Source organism: Hemicordylus capensis, chromosome 2 (assembly GCF_027244095.1).
Source record: "Hemicordylus capensis ecotype Gifberg chromosome 2, rHemCap1.1.pri, whole genome shotgun sequence".
Lineage (NCBI taxonomy): Eukaryota > Metazoa > Chordata > Lepidosauria > Squamata > Cordylidae > Hemicordylus > Hemicordylus capensis.
Window position 1 is genome coordinate 247,229,581 of NC_069658.1, and position 21,324 is coordinate 247,250,904.

The following is a 21,324-nucleotide window of genomic DNA, read 5'->3' on the forward strand; positions in this document are numbered from 1 at the left end:
GTTGCTTTCCAAAGAAAGTGAAAATGAATCCAAGAAGCATCCTGCAGGATCAAACCAGAGGTCCATCTTGTCCAGCATCCTGTGGCCAACCACTCTTGCTCCAGCAACTGGTATTCAAATACATGGAGGTTTTGCTGAAAGATCATGACTAACAGCCATGGATAGATCTTTTCTCCCCCCCTGCATGTAATCTGACCCTTTTAAAAGCCATCTAAGCTTGTAGCCATCACCTCATTCTCCAGCAGTTATATCTACATTTTCAATTTTCATTTGAATACATCCAAGAGCAGACCTTTGGATCTTCCTGCTCTCTCATCAAAAATGGCATCCCTGGAGTCTCGCTAATCGTCTCCAGTATCATCCACTTAAAGCTTCTGTGCAAACCCACTTGAAACTTGTGTGAGACTTTGCCTTGGGGTTCTACCAAAAGCCAAGTGCACTGCCCTTGTGAGGATGCAATAATTTCACGATGACCATTAAAAAAAATTTTTTAAACGCATATCTTGCTTTCCCATTTCAGTAAAATGCCCAAAGAACTAATATCACAACTGAAAATATCTTTTAAAAATATATTGCCGGATCAACATGCAGAGTGTTAGGTAGTATATAAGAAAATGCCAGCTCCTTGCCCCAAGGTGCTTACAATCTAATCCAACCACATCACAATTAACATTCTCTAAAAGATAAGCCCCTGCCAGCATTCAGCTCCAGGAGCCACCAGAGATTTTGAACATATAAAATTTGCCCAAAAGTCACAGCAACCTCCCTAAGTTCTAACAGTGTTGAATGAGGTTTTTTATAATTTAAAAATGAGAGGAAGTCCTGGCAGTTGAGGTGAGAAGGAAAATGGAGATTAAGACTGAGAGCAAGGGTGGTTGGAGATATCAGTTTACAGAAACTGCCTTGGCTGAGAATAGACTGGAGCGTGATTTATTTTGTTTGTAACATTTCTGTCCCACCTTTCTTTGATCACGCTGCTCATTGTGGCATCATGGGTGGCCATTAATGAGTGCCTGTCTGTTTTAAGAAATTTAGTTTTAGTCAGAGTGACAGGAAGTCTGCTGAAAGCTTTGCAAGTGATGTAAACGGGGCACTTGGCCTTTAAAGTATGGATTTCTTCTTCTTAACCATCTTAGTGTAGTGAGAAGAAGGCAGATGGGCCCTGAGATGAAGACCACATGGCTACCTCACCAAGAGAGTCTGAGGGGGCCAATTCCATCTGTATAGAAGAAGGGACAAAGGGTCTCTCCAGAGAACTGGGCTCCCGAGTATGTGTAGAGCGGGACTGCCGTGTCAGCGTCAAAGAAGGACAGTTGCAACCCAGCGCAGTTCAGAGACACTCGGACCGTCTTCAGCTTCCTACTCCGGAACAGAGGAGGGCGGTCAGGGGAGTTCGAGGCCCCGTACTCGGCGCTGTGCCGCCACAAAGTCCAGAATCCTTCCTCGGGACGTAATATGAGGTCACCTTTCCTCCTCACAGACTTCCTGGCCACACCCAAGGCCCAGGTCCCCTTAGAGTGACTTCCCACCGAGACTTCCCAGCAGTGTCTGCCTGTGGTGTATCCCTCGAACCCCAACACACAAAAGGAAAGGTCAAATCTTTCCGGATTGCTGGGCAGATCTTGAGCGTCGATTTCCCACCTCAGACTTTTTTGATCGCCAGTTAGGGTTAGCCAGGGATTTGCGGTGTCTGGATCCAGAATGATGTTTGCTTTTTTTTGCAGGGGGGGTGGTGTGGGGGGGGGGGAGAAAAGAGAAGCAGAGTCAGCTGAGGGATGGATTGATGACAAGGGCCCTTAATTATCTGCAACCCGGGCCCACAGGCTCTCCCTTTATTAATTAAACCCAGTCATGACTTTCTCAAGAATAATAAGGTATTCACTGGGTGACTCTGGGCCAGTCATGTATCTCTCAGCCTAACCTAACTCACAGGGTTGTTGTGAAGATAAAAATAATCACGTACACCGCTCTGAGGTCCTTGGAGGAAGAGTGGAATATAAATGTAAAAATAAATAAATCTAGGTTTTTTTAAAAAGTTTTTTTTTTTTTTTTAAAGGAAGACCCTATTTTTGTAATACAATGTAATCTTATACTTGCCTACTTGGAAGTAAGGCCAGCTATGGTCAGTGGGACTTGCTCCAAGGTAAGGGAGTATAGGATTGTAGCCCCAATCAACAAATGTGAAATGAACAAGACTCAGAGTGGCAGGAACCACCCCATGAACTTTGAATAAGGCTGGGGTCCTCCAGCAATGCCACAGTTTAAGATGAGGATTTACATCTCATTTTCTTCGGCAGTCAATACCCAACAAAAATGAACAACTGAGAGCCAGTGTGGTGCAGTGGAATGTTGGGCTAGGTTTGGAAAGACTTGGGTTCAAAGCCGTCCCTGCTCATCTCTACCTCACAGGATTGTTGTGGAAATATAAGGGGGGAGAAGAATCACACACATTGCTCCTTGGAGGTAGTGGTTAGAGTGCTGGACTAGGACCGGGGAGACCCAAGTCCAAATCCCCATTCAGCCATGAGACTTGCTGGGTGACTCTGGGCCAGTCACTTCTCTCTCAGCCTAACCTACTGCACAGGGTTGTTGTGAGGAGAAACTCAAGTATGTAGTACACCACTCTGGGCTCCTTGGAGGAAGAGCGGGATATAAAATGTTTTTAAAAATAAAATAAAAGACCAGCTCTCCGCTCTAATGTGAGCAATTTTATCAGGGACGTATTTTCCATATAGGTCACTGTGGGCAGTCCTCCCCCAAGATGTAAGAAGCTGTTCACTAAACTATCCCATTTGGCATCTATGGTAAAGGTAAAGTGTGCTGTCGAGTTGGTGTCAACTCCTGGCAACAACAAAGCCCTGTGGTTGTCTTTGGTAGAACATAAAAGGTGTTTACCATTACCATTTCCCACACAGTATGAGATGATGCCTTTCAGCATCTTTCCTATATCACTGCTGCCCAATATAGGTGTTTCACATAGTCTGGGAAACATACCAGCAGGGATTTGAACCAGCAACCTCTGGCTTGCTAGTAAAGTCATTTCCCTGCTGCGCCATTAGGTGGACGCTTTCCTGAAATTTATTTTTATTTTATTTAAAATATTTCTATACTGCCCAAAACTTCTGTCTCTGAATCTCCAGGTTTGCTGATATAAAGACTACCACATTTCTCTTTATGCCTGTGTGAGCTCAGTTTGATGAATCACATCCCAGATTCCAGAGATCACCTCTGTGCACAACAGCCTTGTGTGGTGGTGAATGGATCTTCTTGGAGCCTGCCCAGGTATAATACAGGAACCATAGAGAGCAGTTTGCTGAGGGCCCTCTGAAACCTGGGGTGGTCTCTGCTTTGATTGGTTCTCAACACTTACCTTTCTGTAGTGGAATTCCAGATACCAGAGTGTCTGGGGAAGCAAAGAGAACAGAAATTAAATATATCATTGTGCCTATAAAAATTATTGGAACAAAAATATCTGTTCCCCTTTCTCCATTAGCTGGGTCATTTGCACTTCTGCAAGGAAGCCATGAGATGGCTTCTGTTTTATAACCTACTTTTTAGAGCTTTTAAACTATTTTTTTCTATTTTACAGCACACACCGGAGAGATAATAGGAAAACAGTTTAACAAAAATTTTAAGAAGGTTCTGCCATGATAAGCCTTGCACTTGTGTTCCTTATAAATATGACACCTGTTGAGCTACTAACCTGAAGCTTGGCACGCATGATCTACTTGATCAAGTCTACAAATGTGCCCAATTTCAACACAATCGATAAGAATTGCCACAGGTACAGCCAGCTGACTCTCAGCTGTGTTCCCAATCTCACAGAGCACTTCACAGGCAGCACTCTGAAGTATTAGGGCTCTAGGGCAACAGCACTCAAGATAGGGGGGGTGGGGAGTTGCACACAGGCTCTTGCACACCTCTTGAACCACGTGTGTGTTTCATTATCTGGGATGCCAGCCTGTGTTTTCACATTGGGAAAACTGCATCGGCTTTCTGAACGTCTCCATTCAACCCTAGCTATGTGAAGGTGTGGTCGGAACAGAACTCTGCCTGCTATAGGCTTCTGCCTGGTTATGTTCTGGTACACATCACACCAAAGTTGATATTAACTGGCTTAGTAGGAATGTTTACATAGCAAGAGAAATGGCAAATGATACCTGTTGACTTTCTACAGAGAGGATATTGAAGGGAGAGGAGGGGAGGGCACGGAAAGGATGATCTACCATTAAAATACATTGTGCAACTCCAGTTTCCCTGGAGCCAGGAAGAAAACTAGGCATTGTGGTTCAGTGGAGATCATCTGCATCTAATGTCACTGTCAACTTATTTTTTTTATTAATGAGCAGCTTAACTTTTTAATAATGAGCACCTAGGACTGCGTGTATTACACACAGGAGGAGAGCTGGTCTTGTGTAGCAAGCATGACTTGCCCCCTTAGCTAAGCAGGGTCCACCCTGGTTGCACATGAATGGAAGACTAGAAGTGTGAGCAGAGGGTTTCAAGTTCCCTCCCTGACAGCTTCCCCAAGAGAGGGCTGAGAGAGATTCCTGCCTGCAACCTTGGAGAAGCCGCTGCCAGTCTGTGAAGACAATACTGAGCTAGATGGACCACTGGTCTTACTCTATGGCAGCTTCCTATGACCTACAGTTAGTGCATTCTGTTTATTACATAAACTTCAATCCCAATTTCTTTTTTCCCCCTTGGTCAATCCCAATTTCTGATATTTTACATATTATATATCTTTTAAAGAGTTTGTGGGTGTGTTTTTGTGACAAAATGTCATACTTCCCAATTACCTACAGATACTAAATTTTGCATACTCAATCCTGCCACTTAAGTTAGCTGAATGCACTCACCAGAATATGCTGAGGGAAAGCTTTAACTTTAAAAAAATACACAAAATGACTTTGCTCGGTCAATGATGGGCCTCAAATAATTGTGTAATATATCCACGTAAATGTAGTTTAATTAAAAAGTAATTTCTTTCTTCAAATCAGATCTTTTACATTAAGAAGTCAGTTTCACCAGTGTAGTACTTGCTTGCCTCACATATACTGTAGGATATAACAATAAAGATTCTAAGGTTCTACTGTAAGTCAGAATATACTGCAACTCTTTTAAAGTATAAATGTGGGTTATGTGGTGTGACCAAACAGAGATTATGTAATGTGCCGGGGAGCAACTGAAAGAGATATGGCTGTTTCCTTTATCCCCATATATGGGCTTCCTAGAAGCATCTCACCCACCACTGTGGAAAACAGTAGCAGTGTGTTCAGTGATCCACGAGAGTTCCATTCCTGCAGATTACCTCAGGTAACAAGGTAACGGGAATTGGGGTAGGGTTCCTGCACGGGGGGGGGGAGATGGGGAAATGGCAAAAGGGCAAAAGGAGGAATTAATACTGTACTTCATGGTTCTCAATTTGTCCAGCAGTGCCCCCGCAAACTGTCAATTTGGTCAACTATTGCGGGGGAGGGGGAGAATCCTTCCCACTGCCAACAAAGAGTCACATAATAGCTCCTTTAAACAAAATGGTGGCCAGAAAGGGCCTTGGAGATCACTTCCAGACACCTAAGAACTGTGGATGTGTGGGTATTAACCCTTTCTGTACCTGTGTATGCCAAGGTCAGGTGCCTGGTTTTGAACTGTGGATGTGCAGAACCATGAATAGCGGTAGTGTGTGTAGTGAGGTGCACCTGTAGGTTGAGCTAGATTTTCTCCTGATCCATCAGGGCTCTTATGTTAGGGAGTCTGTGAAGACCTTTCCATGGGTTCCCTGCTGTGGGTTCTTCTGTACTCTGATCATTCTCTTTTGGCCAGAGTCATACAAGAAAGGCAGTACAGAGAAGGGGCAAGTCTGAAAAGGATCAAGAGGCCGTTTCCTCTAAGGAAGTAAGCAGTGAAGAATCTACCCCCCCCCAATTTTTTAAAAAAAATGTTTGATAGCTATTCTGTTTGTACTCCCCTGCTGAACAATGCAGAACTTAAATGTCAATTGATAAGACAGCAATATAGTTCTTTAAAATCATGGAGAAAATACCTAGATCTGTCGCAATGATTTTGTTTTGGACCATTTCCACAGTGAACTCAAATGGCTTTCCTCAACTGGCATTCATGTTGCCCATTTTCGTGTCCCTGCTAACATTATAAGTGATTTAAAAGAGGTCCATAGCCAGAAATCTTGTGGTGAGGGGGCTGAAAGATATATGAATGGGGGTGGGAGAATTAGGCACAGCAGGTAGGAAGAAGATACAGGGGGACTGAGAAGTCAGAAGTTATTCTATGAAACGTTAGATAAAAACTCATGTTACACAGGGCTGCACAACTCAAATGCCCTGGTGGGCTGGAACCATCCACAACTTGACGTACAGGGGCCAACGTCAAATATTTTAGCACATTATTACATTAAAATTAAATATTATTAGTTACTTGTGGCTCTATTCCCCCTGGCAATGGACCGATAGTTTTAACCAAGGATAGTGGCCAGAGAATAGATCCTGTCCCTGCTCAATCATTGGGCCCCTGGAGTGCATGCCAGCACCAAACAAATGCCAAAACTTCTCTTCTCCCAAAATTGTTGCTTTCAGGCTGCAGTGCTAGGCATGCTTACATGGGAGTAAACCTCACTGGGCACACCATGGAGCATATTTCTGAGAAAGCATGCACAGGATGGCGCTACAAGGCAGTTTCCAGCGCCTGTGTTGCTGCAGGATACCTGGGGGCCAGTAAAGTAGTCCCTGCAGGCCGAATTCGGCCCCCAGGCCTTATGTTGTGCAGGCCTGTGTTACAACATTGAAAACACACACTGTATGGTTACTTTCATTTATCCTTTTCACTCCTTAGCAAGAATACAGGAATACTGAAAGATTTGCTGCACACTGAATTGGCTGGATCCTTTGCAAGTTTCCCCTTTTATCTTCACAAATGAAATGAACACAGAATTAAAGGGCCTGTGGGGAAAAACATAATAGTGTATCTGGTAATTCTGCCTTCTGAGCCATTCTTTATTACCTGCAAAAGTCTTCATGATCCTCTCCAGAAAGAGGTTTATGTCAGAGAAGTCCCAGATACGCAACCTCAGTGCAGGAGGGAAGCTTACTGGGACCTCAAACGTCTTCACCATCTTACACCTGGTGAAGAGAAGTAGCATTAACTCACCATCAATCTATTTTGGAACGTACAAAAGAAGCAGAAGGAAGGAAGGGAAGAGAAGGAAACAAAACAGCAGACACAAAGGCAGAAGCGAGGTGCTTCGGGGAAGATTGGTTGCTGGTGACCCCAAGTACAGCTGCAACTTGCTATCTCCTCTCGTGTGCCCATTTCTGCGTAAGGGAAGATGTCACGTGACATCAGTGCTCAACATTTTCTTGCCTCTGCTCCCTTTCATGAGCTGTCCTATAGAAGGAGCATGGGGTCCAGGTTTGATGGCATCATAAGAACAGCCCTGCTGGATCAGACCTAAGGCCCATCTAGTCCAGCATCCTGTTTCACACAGTGGCCCACCAGATGCCGCTGGAAGTTCCCAGGCAGGAGTTGAGGGCAAGCCCCCTCTCCCACTGTCACTCCCCTGCAACTGGTATTCAGAGGCATCCTGCCTCCGAGGCTGGAAGTGGCCTATAGACCTCCAATTAGTAGCTGTTGATAGACCTTTCCTCCATGAAGTTATCCAAACCCCTCTGAAAGCCATCCAGGTTGTTGGCTGTCACATCGTGTGGCAAAGAATCAGACACTTCCTTTCTAAATGTCATTGGGGAGACACGGAGAGGCAGCAGATAACTCCTGCTCTTTCCTTGGAGTAGCCACTATTAAACTCAATGGAACTTATTTCTGAGCAGAAATTGTACTGAATTATAGTGTAAGCAATGGAGCTGTATAGCACATTTTCACATCATGTGGAATAATATCAGGAATGCTTAGATTTTACATGAATGTGAAATGGGTGCTCTCTCTCTTTTATGTTTCCAAGGAAGGCTTTAGCAACTGCAAGTTTCATCATAAGGTATTTACGATCACTTTTGAGATCTAGCCCAATTTTTGTAACAAATGCAACCTAAGTGACTAGAAAGTAAAGCAAGTAGATTTTTAAGATTGTGAACCACCCAGAGACTTATGTATGGGACGATATTGAAATGCACTAAATAAGTAAATAAATAAGGAAGATACTTTAGCAGTATGTTGAGGAGGGTGGTCAGACCCTTGATGTCAAAACTGGGGTGTTACAAGTTTTGAAAGAGGATCCCTATTTTCATCCCAGAAATGCTTGAGGGAATGGAATCAGAGACTTTCCCCCACTTGGGAATCTAGAGGATCGTGTTCTTCACATGCTAGCCTGACCCTTCCCAGCATCATGAAGCAGGAAGGGAAACAGAGTGGGATTCACTTACCTCTCCCAGGTGCTTCTAATATCCTAGAGGAAGAACGAGAGACAGATGAATGAACTGGGTTGTGTGGTTTTTTGTATTTTTTGAGGGGGTGGTATTTGAAGATGTATAGCAGAACATACTCCTGCACTTTCGCAAATACTCCCCCCAAATAATGATTGACATGAAATTGTTAGGATTCCAAGGTACCACACAAGTATACATTGAGGGGTGGGTGGGAAAGAATTCCAGAGAGAATTGACAGCAGTGGGCCAGGGAGGGGAGACAAAGGCAGGGAGAAGGTGAGCCTCACTTTTTTCAAACAAAAGTCTCCTGGGCAGATGAAAAAGTGGCATGGGGGGGAGAGGGCAGGAGTAGTCCACATGCATAGCTTATAGCGACTCTGGTTTGTGTTTATAACAGTTCCTCAGGGAATAAACCTTTCTGTCTGGGAAACAGACAGAAATGTAAACTGCCTAGAGCTTTGGAGTCCGGCGGTATATAAATTAAAAACAACGACGAATTCCTCCTGAGCCAAGATAAGCAGGTGGAAGTGAGAAGCTGGGTTTACAATGGTGGTGGCGAGGGAATTCTGGAAATCCCACTGGCAAAGCGGCAATGATGTCACGGAATGGAGTGTACCACTCGTGAGTGCAGAGGGGACATTACAGGTTTGATTACTCCCCTATGTGGGGAACACTCCCCACACCCAATCACTTCTCTGCAAGTTAAAAACTAGAAAGGCAAGCAGGGGGCTGGGGTAGAACTTAGGCCTGAGTGGTCATTTTTCCATTAAGTGTTGGATATGTGAGATAATTCAAACAGGGAATTCTCCATCCACAGCCTGAAGCGATGCCTCCTTGTCTCCCACCTGGTTTACTGGACCAGACCTCACCTGCAGGAGCTCACTTGCTGGCTGTTCATGCTTATCCGCCAACTCTTGGATGAGACTTTCAAGAGAGGAGAGCTCTGTAGAGAGTGTGGCCAGGTGCTGGTCTTTCCTCATGATAATCTCTTTCTGCACCTCTTCCATTTGGGCCAGTAGTAGTTTCTCTTGTTGTTCTAACAGCAGGTGCAGTTTTTGGAACTCCGTCACTGTCCTTTTCCTCTCTCTCTTTGTTTTCTCCTGCAACAAGCAGATTTAAAGAGAGGAAAATGTACTGATTTTCCCAGGCCTTCAACCGATACAATATTTTTTTAATGCGTCATCTATTATGATTTTTATCTTTTTATGAATTTTAAATGTTTTATATTTTATATTATGTTTTATTCTGCACACTGCCTAGAGATTTTGCTATTGGGCGATATAGAAATTCAGTAAAATAAATAAATAAAAACAGGGAACCAGTGTCTGCAGCATCAGGAAGTAGGTTATGAGACAGCCTCCCCTCAGTTTTGGAACCGAGCCTTAAGCCCCAAGCGAGAATGTGGCAGAAACTATTGCTATGAAGATTTATATTTTGCTTTTCAAACATAAGTCTTCAAAACGGTTTACACAGAAATGCTAGACGAGATAGTTGCCTTTCCGCAAAGGGCTCGCAATCTAAAGAGAAACACGAAGCAGACATCAGCAACAGCTACTGGAGTTGGTGCCAGGAGGAAAACCAACCTGTTTGGACCAAGTTACTGATTCATAAAGAGTGAGTTAGAACAAACAGGACCCACAGGGATCATCAATACCTTCTCAAGAGGAATATTGACCTATGACAGTCAAGAAAACACAGGATGCTGCCCAAAGGGGAAAGAGTCTGGGAGAGCAGAGCACCCACTCTGAATCTTAAGGAAACAAAATGTCCATCTGGGGCCACTTTGGGCGATACTTTGCTGACCAACAAGACACACTAAGAATGAGCGACATGCGCCTGAAATGACTCTTCCTGGTGCTGATGAAAGTCAACGAGGTCATTCACACAAGCAGAAACTGTGTTCTACCCAGATTGGGAGCTGTGTGCGCTCCTAATTTTTGGTTGTGTGGAAGCAAGGCAGGAAGAAAACCCGGGCAGCTTTTCCTTTTTCTTTGCTTCCACACAATCACTTTCACCCAAGCTCTCTTCTTACCTTGTTTCCACACAACCAAAAGTTTGGAGTGCCCACAGCTCCCAAGCCTGGGTAGAACACAATTCTTGACTGTGTGAATAACCTCAATGTGGAACATAAGTGTGGGCCCAGTAGCACCCCCTGCTGCCCCTGAGGAATCTGCTGCCTGAGGCCACCCCTATCAGATAAGGCTGCCGCGGATCAGGCTGTTCCAAACAACTGTGTTTCCGTGGTGTAGGGCTGCCTTGTGCTTTTGACTCCTTTGCTGCTTATATTCTGTTCTTCCATGTTTTGTTTTGCACAACATTAGAACTCATGTCCTAGTGACACTTACAAGCAAGTCCCGGCTTTCCTTTTCTGTGCCCGCTTTACACATCAGAATATTTTCTCTCCTCTTCCTCAGAATCTCCAGGCGGCTGCCGATTTCATCCTGAAGAGAAAACCAATGTTCAGGTTAGGTTCTGTTTTTGTCTGTCATTTACTATAAAACTAAGAGAGAGGCAGACAAATTGGACACAGTGCTTGTTCTCTGTCTCATACTCCAGTGCCTTTGAAGAGGGTTCCCCAAATCCCAGCATCTTTATCCCATTGAAATCTATAGGCCAATATAATCTGCAACACAGACTCAATGTTTTACTAGATGTGTATGGAATGTTTTAACAGAGCCAGTTGGAACATGAGTTGATGTTTTGACTGGATCTAAAAATATTCAATAGATCTCCTTCCGAGAGGGAGAGTACAAATCTCCACACACACACTTGCACTCAAATACTAGTGTGCACATTTTAGAGCAAGGTTTCTTAACCTTGGGCCCCCGGATGTTGTTGGACTACAACTCCCATCATCCCCAGAAATGGCCTTTGTGGCTGAAGATGATAGGAGTTGTAATCCAACAACATCTGGCGGCCCAAGGTTAAGAAACCCTGTTTTAGAGTAATGCAGAGATTATTTTAAAAGTCTAATAAGCCCGAAAACATGAGGGTATTTCATCTTAATTAAAACAAATTAGACACACCGGGATTCTCAGTACTTTCTTCAAGTGGAAAATATAGTTCTAAATTTCCATATAACTGGAGAAAATAGCACAGGAGGTTGACAAAAGGAGAAAAGGCCTTTGTCTAGAGGCATACTTGGGACTCAGGCCTCACCTCTGCTTTGTATAGTTTGTAGCCTTTGGCAACTCACTTGTCCCCAACTCACCCAACATGCCTTTTGCAGCCCAAGGCCTATTTGGGATGAAAAATCCCTAAGTCCTTATTCCTCAGTGTTGCTTGAGGGCATAATGCCTTAAAGGAAATTGGGCACTTTTTGTCAGACCAAATGCTTGTGAGTCTTGAAGGGGATGCTTTTCTGGTCATGGGGGTGTATGATGTGGAGTTGTATAAAGCTTAATTTGGGTTTCAGAGGTATGTAAACTAATTCCTTATGCAGAATCCTCAAGCAACTGTATCAGAAAAGGAACCAGGATCTAGTAACACACTTCAGCCCTTTATCCCCCAAATTCACAGTGATTCCATACCTTATACTCTTGGGAAGCCTCTTCTAGAGGAACCACTATGTGATTTCCGTGTTCCTTGCATTTCTCACACACCACACAGATGGTGTTTTCGTGGTCTTTACAAAAGAGTTCCAGGGGTTCCTGGTGTCTCTCACAAACCCCCTCCTCTACTTCTGTCCCATTTCCTACTTGAAGGCTGAGCTTCTTGGCCATCTCTACAACACTATTCAGTTGCCAGTCTGGGATGAAGTTCTTTTGCCGAGTAGTTATTCTACACTGGGGGCAGGAAGCCTCTGTGTCCAACTCCCCCCAGCAGTGGGTCAGGCAGGCCTGGCAGAAATTGTGCCCACACTCTGTAATGATCACAGGGTCTTTTAAGTACTCCAGGCAGACGGGGCAAGTCGCTTCATCATAGAGATCCATCACAGTACCCTCAGCTGCCATGGCCATCTCACACTGAAAACAAAGCAACAACCTTCATCAGCATTGATTTGATTTAAATCACTTCACAGTACTCAGTTTTGGTGATTAAGATCACAGTTTAAATCACTAGTCAGAAAGATTTTATTCAATCATCATTTTCTAATAAAAGTGCATCCTTGTTGTCCAATATAACCTTAATACATATTCAGGGATAGATGTCGATTTCACTTTTACAAGGTAGGAACACACTATAATAGGTGCACACAAACATAAGGCTGTTTCATTTGGGCAACCAGGCCTTGCACGTCTTTGTAGCAGTAATTGCATTCTGCATGCATGCCTGTCTTACCCACAGGTACAGGAACTTCATTAAAAATTTTCCCAAATGGGGTCTCTTTTACAGCCTGCTGCCATGATATGCATTTTCCTTCTAAAATGGCGGATACACCTGAGAAAGGTTTCCTCAGGACTGCAGGAATATGTTCTGTTCACTTTCTGTTTCACACCCACTCCCAAGCCCTTTGCATTTATGGGAGGAGCCAACTCCTCATTCAGATTTAATCCATACCCCTAAATCCTCTAGTCATTCATTGGCCTTCTTTAGCCCAATTCAGACATTATGCTGTATGAGTGTACAGATGTCTGTACATATGTACACATTTGTGTGAATGACTGTACCTATGTTCATTTTAAAAGTTAACCTGGATACAGACCCTTCAAATGCATGGTACAGCTAGGAAATGTACTGCTGTACCTGCATTCAACATATCATGAATATCATATTCTCAGAAATGCTACCTGTTCCACGTGCAAGTACAGTGAGACAGGCACAGCTGAGGGGCTTCAATGCATGGATGAGACGTTGGTGCCGGGAGGAGGGGTTTAGATTTGTTAGGCACTGGGACACATTTTGGGGCAAGCAAGGCCTGTACAAAAGGGACGGGCTGCACTTGAACCAAGATGGAACCAGACTGCTGGCGCTTAAAATCAAAAAGGTTGCAGAGCAGCTTTTAAAATGACACCTGGAGAACAGCCGATGGGAGCTGGGCAGTATCCCGTTTGGCAAAAGCCATCCTTTAAAGTGTGAGGCTGCAAAGAATTCAAATAAAACAGATGGGGACGGAGCAGAACTGCATAAAGAGCAGACGGGAGGCTGTGCCAGCAGGTCAAAGAGTCAAAAGAATAGCATACATCAGGGGAGAGATTCAGTGTATAGGTGCTTGTATGCCAATGCCAGAAGCTTCCGAGCCAAGATGGGTGAGCTGGAGTGCTTGGTTGCTAACGCAGAAATAGACATAGTGGGCATAACAGAAACATGGTGGAACAGTGAGAACCGGTGGGACACTGTTATCCCTGGGTATAAACTCTATAGAAAGGACAGGGAGGGGCGCCTTGGAGGAGGGGTAGCACTGTATGTTAAAGAAGGGATAGAATCTAACAAGCTAGAAAACCTAGGTGGACTGGAGTCCTCCACAGAAACCCTGTGGGTGACTATACAAGGCCGGAAAGGGAACATGCTAGTGGGGACGTGCTATCACCCTCCGGATCAAAATGACAGTGACTGGGAGTTGCAGGAGGAAATCAGGGAGGCGTCAAGGAGAGGCAGGGCTGTAATTATGGGTGATTTCAACTACCCACACATAGACTGGGTAAATTCACATTCAAGTCAGGACAAAGAGGTCAAATTTCTAGATACGCTAAATGACTGTGCCATAGAACAGTTGGTCATGGAACCGACCAGAGAGAAGGCGACCTTGGATCTAATTCTGAGTGACACCCAGGACCTGGTGAGTGATTGATGTCAGTGTCATCGACCCTTTAGGGAACAGTGACCATAGTGAGATCAATTTCAGCATACATGCGTGGAGAGAATCACCAAGGATGTCTAACACAGATATTTTGAATTTCAGAAGAGGAAACTTCTCCAAAATGAGGAGTATGGTGAAAAGAAAGCTGAGGGGGGAAATCAGGAGAGTCACTTCGCTCCAGAGTGCATGGAGTTTACTCAAAACCACAAATACTAGAAACCCAGTTAGATTGTATACCCCAAAGGAGGAAAGGTACCACTAAGTCCAGGAGGATGCCAGCATGGCAAACGGGTACCGTCAAGGAAGCCATAAAAGGGAAGAAGACTTCCTTCCGAAATTGGAAGGCCTGTCCAAACAAAGAGAACAGAAAGGAACACAAACTCTGGCAAAAGAAATGCAAGGTGACAATAAGGGAGGCAAAAAGAGTTTGAGGAACATTTAGCCAAAATTATCAAGGGGAATAACAAAAACTTCTTTAAGTACATCAGAAGCAGGAAACCTACCAGGGAGGCAGTTGGACCATTAGACAATGAGGGACAATGAGGGAGTGAAAGGGATTATTAAGGAGGATATGGAGGTTGCCGAGAAGCTGAATGAGTTCTTTGCATCTGTCTTCACGGCAGAGGATACTGAGCATATACCTGCTCCTGAACCAGGCTTTTTAGGGATGGAGGCTAGAGAGCTGAGTCGGATAGAAGTGACAAGGGATGATCTTCTAAACTGTCTGGAAAAAATGAAAGCTAACAAATCACCAGGGCCGGATGGCATCCATCCAAGAGTCCTCATAGAACTCAAATGTGAAATTGCCGACCTCCTTGCCAAAATATTTAACTTATCCCTGAAATCGGGCTCTGTACCAGAGGACTGGAGAGTAGCAAATGTAACACCAATTTTCAAAAAGGGATCCAGGGGCAATCCGTGAAATTACAGACCAGTTCGCCTAATGTCCGTTCCAGGCAAATTGATGGAAAGCATCCTCAAGGATAACATTGTAAAGCACCTAGAAGAACAAGCCCTGCTGGGAGTGAGCCAGCATGGATTCCCCAAAGGTAAATCTTGCCTCACCAACCTTTTCGACTTCTTCTTCTTTGAGAGTGTCAACGAGTGTGTGGATCAAGGTGATCCAGTTGACATAGTCTACTTGGACTTCCAAAAAGCTTTTGACAAAGTTCCTCATCAAAGACTCCTGAAGAAACCTAACTGTCTTGTTACGAGGCAAGACTACAACACCTGGGGCTTTTTAGTTTAGAAAAAAGACAACTGCGGGGAGACATGATAGAGGTCTATAAAATCATGCATGGTGTGGAGAAAGTGGAGAGAAAGAGATTCTTTTCCCTCTCACACAACACTAGAACCAGGGGTCACTCCATGAAATTGATTGCCAGGAGGTCTAGGACCAACAAACGGAAGTACTTTTTCACACAGCACGTGATCCACTTGTGGAACTCTCTGCCACAGGACGTGGTGACAGCCAACAACCTGGATGGCTTTAAGAGGGGTTTGGATGACTTCATGGAGGAGAGGTCTATCAATGGCTACTAGTCGGAGGGCTGTGGGCCACCTCCAGAATCAAGGGCATGGTGCCTCTGAGTACCAGTTGCAGGGGATTAATGGCAGGAGAGAGGGCATGCCCTCAACTCCTGTCTGTGGCTTCCAGCGGCATCTGGTGGGCCACTGTGCGAAACATGATGCTGGACTAGATGGTCCTTGGGCCTGATCCAGCAGGGCTGTTCTTATGTACCTGTGTGCACTGTAAACTCATATGAATGTTCAACATAATGTGTGAATGGGGCTAATGCAAGCCTGCTCAACTTAGATCCCCAAGCTGTTTTTGGACTACAACTCCCATAACCCCCAGCCATAGTGGCCAGTAGCCAGGGATTATGGGAACTGTAGGCCAACATCTGCAGGAGGGCCGAAGTTGAGCAGCCCTGGCCCAATGTCTTTGTACTTTTAAAGCGGGGGGCGCTTGACTATGTGTGCTGCATGTACATCACCTGCAGAATAGGACTGATCAGGTCTGTTCTCTCTCAGCCCTTTATACTGCTGTTCATAGAACAGAATCTGAGCCAGCGTGGTGTAGTGGTTAGAGTGCTGGACTAGGACTGGGGAGACCAGAGTTCAAATCCCCATTCAGCCATGATACTTGCTGGGTAACTCTGGGCCAGTCACTTCTCTCTCAGCCTAAACTACTTCACAGTGTTGTTGTGAGGAGAAACTTAAGTATGTAGTACTTGTGTAGTACTCTGGGCTCCTTGGAAGAGCCGGATATAAAATGTAAAGATAACAATTAAAATTAAAAATATATATGATTAGAAGTTATGATTAACATTCATGATGATATGTTTTTATAAGTTATTTTTTAAAATTAAAATCCAATTTAATTTTATTTTTAATGATGTAGTCCTCCAACAATTTTTTTAAAAAATTCACAACTCTCAACTTCCCCAGGTAAATACCCATCACATTTCCGCCAGGGAAAGAGAAGATGACCCAATAAATTTATTAAGGGGGCTAGGAAGAAAGAACCAGCAGAGTTGGTTGGTGCTTCCCAGGGATGCAGCTAAGCAATTTTACACTCTGGAGTATGGACCTATTGGCTGGGCGGGGAAGAAGGGAACTTGACAGTTATGTGCAGGACTTCAAATTATGTTAATTATACCTACAGAGAAATATATAAGTTCTCAAAGCTGTTTGCACAAAATATAACAGTAAATAAATAAGATCAATGAAAAAATAAAGAGTGATGAGGGGGTTGACTAGGATTGGAGAGACCCGAGTTCAAATCCTTCCCCACTCAGCCATGAAAGCTCACTGGAGGACCTTGGCCACTCACTCTCATATATCCTCTCATCTTGGGCTCCTTAAGGAATGCTATAGATGTCATGAGCAACAACATATGCACAACATGCAACTTTCTGTTGATTCTAGCCACACGCACTCAGAAGCAAATTCAAAGGAATGTTAAAAGAATAATAAACCTACAGTACTTTACAGATGTTATCATAAAGGGCATTTGCAACCCCAAACAGAAGTAGAGATCACATACATTCCTTCAGAAGCAGCAACGCAGTCAGTCATAAAAACCCCGCATGCAGCCTTCAGCTGGGATGGGGAAGCCTGCCTTGCGCCCCCCCCCCCCCCGGGAAACATCCACAACAGGCTTTTTCTGTCTGACTCAGCCTAGATAAGGATGGCCCCTGAGGGTATGCAAGGACAAGTGAATAGATTGGTCAATGTCCCTGCTGCGAACAGTTTTGCTCCATGATCTCCGAGGCGCTTTGCAAACACTACAACTTTTTTTCTCCTTTCCAAAAAACTTTGCCTTTCCAAAGCAGAGTCTCTAAAGCAAAGTCAACCAGCAAGAAGGAGAACGTGGGAAGCGGGATCTCAGCTCAAAACTCGCTGGTTGCTGAGAGCACTGGAGACGATTGGGGGGGTGGAAGAGCTCTTGCAAACCCTCCCGGTCTCTGGAGACGATTGGGGGGTGGAAGAGCTCTTGCAAACCCTCCCGGTCCCTTTTTCTCCCCTCCCCACTTTGTACAGGTTTCTGCTGCTGGTTGCGCTCCTCACAATCATGCCAGGACACTTCTTCCGTCCGTGAAGGTTGCAGGGAGGGAGACCACCCGACGACCACCCCACTCCGCCTCTTGCCCGAATGATTAGCTCCCCCTTTGACCACCACCCAGCCACTCCAGCCCTCGCCCCTAGTGCTAGTTGCCCCTTACCTGGTTATCCAAACAAGTGGTTCAGCAACAGCAAATCTTTTAGGCGAGGTGGACGATCAGCGTGTGGAAAAATGCATCTGCAGCACAGAATCGCGCTAGCCGCAGCCGCGGCTCTCCTCCACACAACTCGACTCGAGAAATGCTGGGTTCCGAAAAGCCCGCCCCCTATGCCTGCCTCTCTCGTTCTCTCTCATTGGATTAGCCATAAAGGCTCCACCCGCTTCTGGAACGAAAAGGGCAAATCCCGATTGGCTCTCTGGGTATAGAATCTTCAATGTAGACAGGGGGACTAATGCTGATGTGGGCTACGGGGATCGTGAAGGCTACGCATCTCTGAGCCCTGCTAGCAATAAGAACAAGTAAGAGTATCACGGGTGGAGGAGAGGGAAGGAAGACATGATGGAGGTCTATTAAATCATGCGTGGTGTGTGGAGAAACCTGACAGAGATCATTTTTTCTTCCTCACAGATTAACACTAGAACTCGGGGTTCTAGTCATCCAGTTTCATCCATGAAACTGATTGCCAAGAAATTTAGGACCAACAAAAGGAAGCACTTTTTCACACCATGCATAATCAACCTATGGAGTTCTCTGCCACGAGATGTGGTGACAGCCTGCATGACTTTAAGAGGGGTTTAGATACATTCATGGACAGGTCTATCAGTGGCTACTAGTCTGAGGGATATAGGCCATCTCCAACCACAGAGGCAAGATACTAGTTGAGGGGAGTAACAGCAGGAGAGCAGGCATGCCCTCAGCTCTTGTGTTATCTCAGCAGCATCTGGTGGGCCACTGTGTGAAACAGGATGCTGGACTAGATGGGCCTTGTGCCTGATCCAGCAGGGCTTTTCTTAGGTTCTAGAGCAGAGACTCTCAACATTGGGTCCCCAGATGTTATTGGACTTCAACTCCCATAATCCCCTGCCAAAAGCCACTGGGATGGATGAGACTGGCTTTGGATTCTTTGCTTTGTTGCTCTAGAACAGGGATTTCTCAACGTTGGGTCTCCAGATGTTATTGGACTTCAACTCCCATAATCCCCCGCCAAAGGCCACAGGGGCTGGGGATTATGGGAGTTGAAGTCCAATAACATCTGGAGACCCAACGTTGAGAATCCCTGTTCTAGAGCAACAAAGCAAAGAATCCAAAGCCAGTCTCATCCATCCCAGTTCCAATACCTGTGCATGTTGTTAAACTGGCTCTCCCAATCCCAGATTATATCAGTGTGCTATTTACAATTCCAGCAAATCTTCTGGCCCTGATTCCTCCTTTTCAAACAAAATTCTTTGGCACTCTGGAACTCTTCCTCCGTCTCCCCTCCCATCCTGAAGTGGGAGCTCATCCCCTCACTCCAAGATGTAGAGCCTTTTACCTAGAAGTTTAAATTACCTGCATAGGTAACATACAAGTTCTGGCCAGTTCTTTTGGGGATTTTTATGTGGGGAAATGCCCTCTCAGCACCTGTTTAATCTATTTATAAATACATATTTTAGATACAGAAATTAATATCAATCAAGGAAGAAATCCCCATTCATCTGAATGGCTCTGTATACAGGTGAAACTCGGAAAATTAGAATATCGTGCAAAAGTCCATTAATTTCAGTAATGCAAATTAAAAGGTTAAACTGATATATGAGACAGACGCATTACATGCAAAGCGAGATAAGTCAAGCCTTAATTTGTTATAATTGTGATGATCATGGTGTACAGCTCATGAAAACCCCAAATCCACAATCTCAGAAAATTAGAATATTACATGGAACCAAGAAGACAAGGATTGAAGAATAGAACAATATCGGACCTCTGAAAAGTATAAGCATGCATATGTATTCAGTACTTGGTTTGGGCCCCTTTTGCAGCAATTACTGCCTCAATGTGGCGTGGCATGGATGCTATTAGCCTGTGGCACTGATGAGGTATTATGGATGACCAGGATGCTTCATTAGCGGCCTTCAGCTCTTCTGCATTGTTTGGTCTCATGTCTCTCATCCTTCTCTTGGCAATGCCCCATAGATTCTCTATGTGGTCAGGTCAGGCGAGTTTGCTGGCCAATCAAGCACAGTACACTGTATACTTTTCGGAGGTCCGATATTGTTCTATTCTACAATCCTTGTCTTCTTGGTTCCATGTAATATTCTAATTTTCTGGGATTGTGGATTTGGGGTTTTCATGAGCTGTACGCCATGATCATCACAATTATAACAAATTAAGGCTTGACTTATCTCGCTTTGCATATAATGCGTCTGTCTCATATATCAGTTTCACCTTTTAATTTGCATTACTGAAATTAATGGACTTTTGCACGATATTCTAATTTTCCGAGTTTCACCTGTACATCAGACAGACTCTGGTTTAATACATTTATTACCTGTTCCAGGAAATGCTATGAATGGTTAAAAAGGTACTGATAGCACATTTCACATAGCACATAATTAATCAATGACATTCTTTGCCACGGGATGTGGTGATGGCCACTAGCCTGGACAGCTTTAGAAGGAGTTTGGACAAATTCATGGAGGACTGGTCTATTAATGGCTACTAGTCTGATGGCTATAGGCCACCTCCAGCCTGAGCCTCAGAGGCATGGGTGTAGTGTCCATTGGATAAGGGGGGGACAAATGTCCCCCAGCCTGGAGGGTCAAGGGGCCCACAAGACTCAGGGTGTGCCCAGCCACCACTGCCCTTTTTGCACCGGGTACTGCCCGCCCACTCAGTCTCAGCTGCCATCTCCTGGCAGCAGCAAGGTGGGGAGGATGGGCAGCTTCTTGTGGCATATACCTGCCATATACCGAGTCAGACCATCAGTCCATCTAGCTCAGTATTGCCTACACAGACTGGCAGCGGCTTCTCCAAGGTTGCAGGCAGGAATCTCTCTCAGCCCAATCTTGGAGATGCTGCCAGGGAGGGAACTTGGAACCTTCTGCGCTTCCAAGAGCAGCTCTATCCCCTGAGGGGAATATCTCAAGAAGTGAAGGCATGCCATCACTTCTTGCCTGACCCAGCTAATCAGCTGTTCAGCCATGCACAATTATTGTAGGAGCACCGTGCCTGCCTGTATGTATAGATTTTGGATGGGTCCACAATCCACATTTCATGCAATACTCTTAAGTGTGGAAGGACTGCCTTTCTGTATCAGAAAGTTTACAAGTCAATTCTGGAGTCCAGTAATGCCTTGTAAGGAAGAGGAAATTCAGTGACAGTAAGAATATTGCTCTGATTCCTGGAAATCTTGTATGAGTGTTGAACATAACGTGGGAATAGGCCTTAGGAATACAATGGAAAATACACTTAATTAAGGTCACTCCAATGGAGTTATATTGCATTTCTCCAGTGGTAGTAACAGGCATTTCTTCCTTCTCTGTCCCAGGATGCTGGGCTAGATAGGCCTTGGGCCTGATCCAGCAGGGCTTTTCTTATGTTCTTTTATTCTTTTTCCCTTACAGGTCTCACAAGCTGCTCTATTAACA

At 44.8% G+C, this 21,324-nt stretch overlaps 1 protein-coding gene across 2 annotated transcripts; it reads right to left on the reverse strand.

The window, feature by feature from the left end:
- Window positions 1–555: 555 nt before the first annotated feature.
- Window positions 556–18,080, reverse strand: LOC128342661 (zinc finger protein RFP-like). 2 transcript variants are annotated; one of them, XR_008315103.1, is made up of 9 exons: window positions 17,858–18,080; window positions 11,920–12,354; window positions 10,735–10,830; window positions 9,259–9,489; window positions 8,388–8,410; window positions 7,015–7,133; window positions 6,044–6,198; window positions 3,371–3,403; window positions 1,611–1,711 (listed from the first exon to the last, which is right to left on the reverse strand). XR_008315103.1 is itself a non-coding variant. In XM_053290311.1 (8 exons), the coding sequence occupies exons 2-8, from the start codon at window positions 12,346–12,348 to the stop codon at window positions 1,188–1,190; spliced, it is 1,455 nt and encodes a 484-aa protein (XP_053146286.1). In that variant the 5' UTR covers window positions 12,349–12,354; window positions 17,858–18,070; the 3' UTR covers window positions 556–1,187. The 2 variants fall into 2 exon arrangements, 1 of the variants encoding a protein (XP_053146286.1); XM_053290311.1 differs by lacking the exon at window positions 6,044–6,198 and having other exon boundaries at window positions 556–1,711; window positions 17,858–18,070.
- Window positions 18,081–21,324: the final 3,244 nt, after the last annotated feature.

Excerpts from the sequence above, each read along its gene's own strand:
- LOC128342661 (XM_053290311.1), bottom strand. The coding sequence starts at position 12,348 with ATGGCCATGGCAGCTGAGGGTACTGTGATGGATCTCTATGATGAAGCG. Across the intron at positions 8,411-9,258 it reads CAGCAAGTGAGCTCCTGCAG|GATATTAGAAGCACCTGGGA; the intron begins GTGAGGTCTGGT and ends TTCTTCCTCTAG. Across the intron at positions 7,134-8,387 it reads ATTAGAAGCACCTGGGAGAG|GTGTAAGATGGTGAAGACGT; the intron begins GTAAGTGAATCC and ends TCTCTTCACCAG.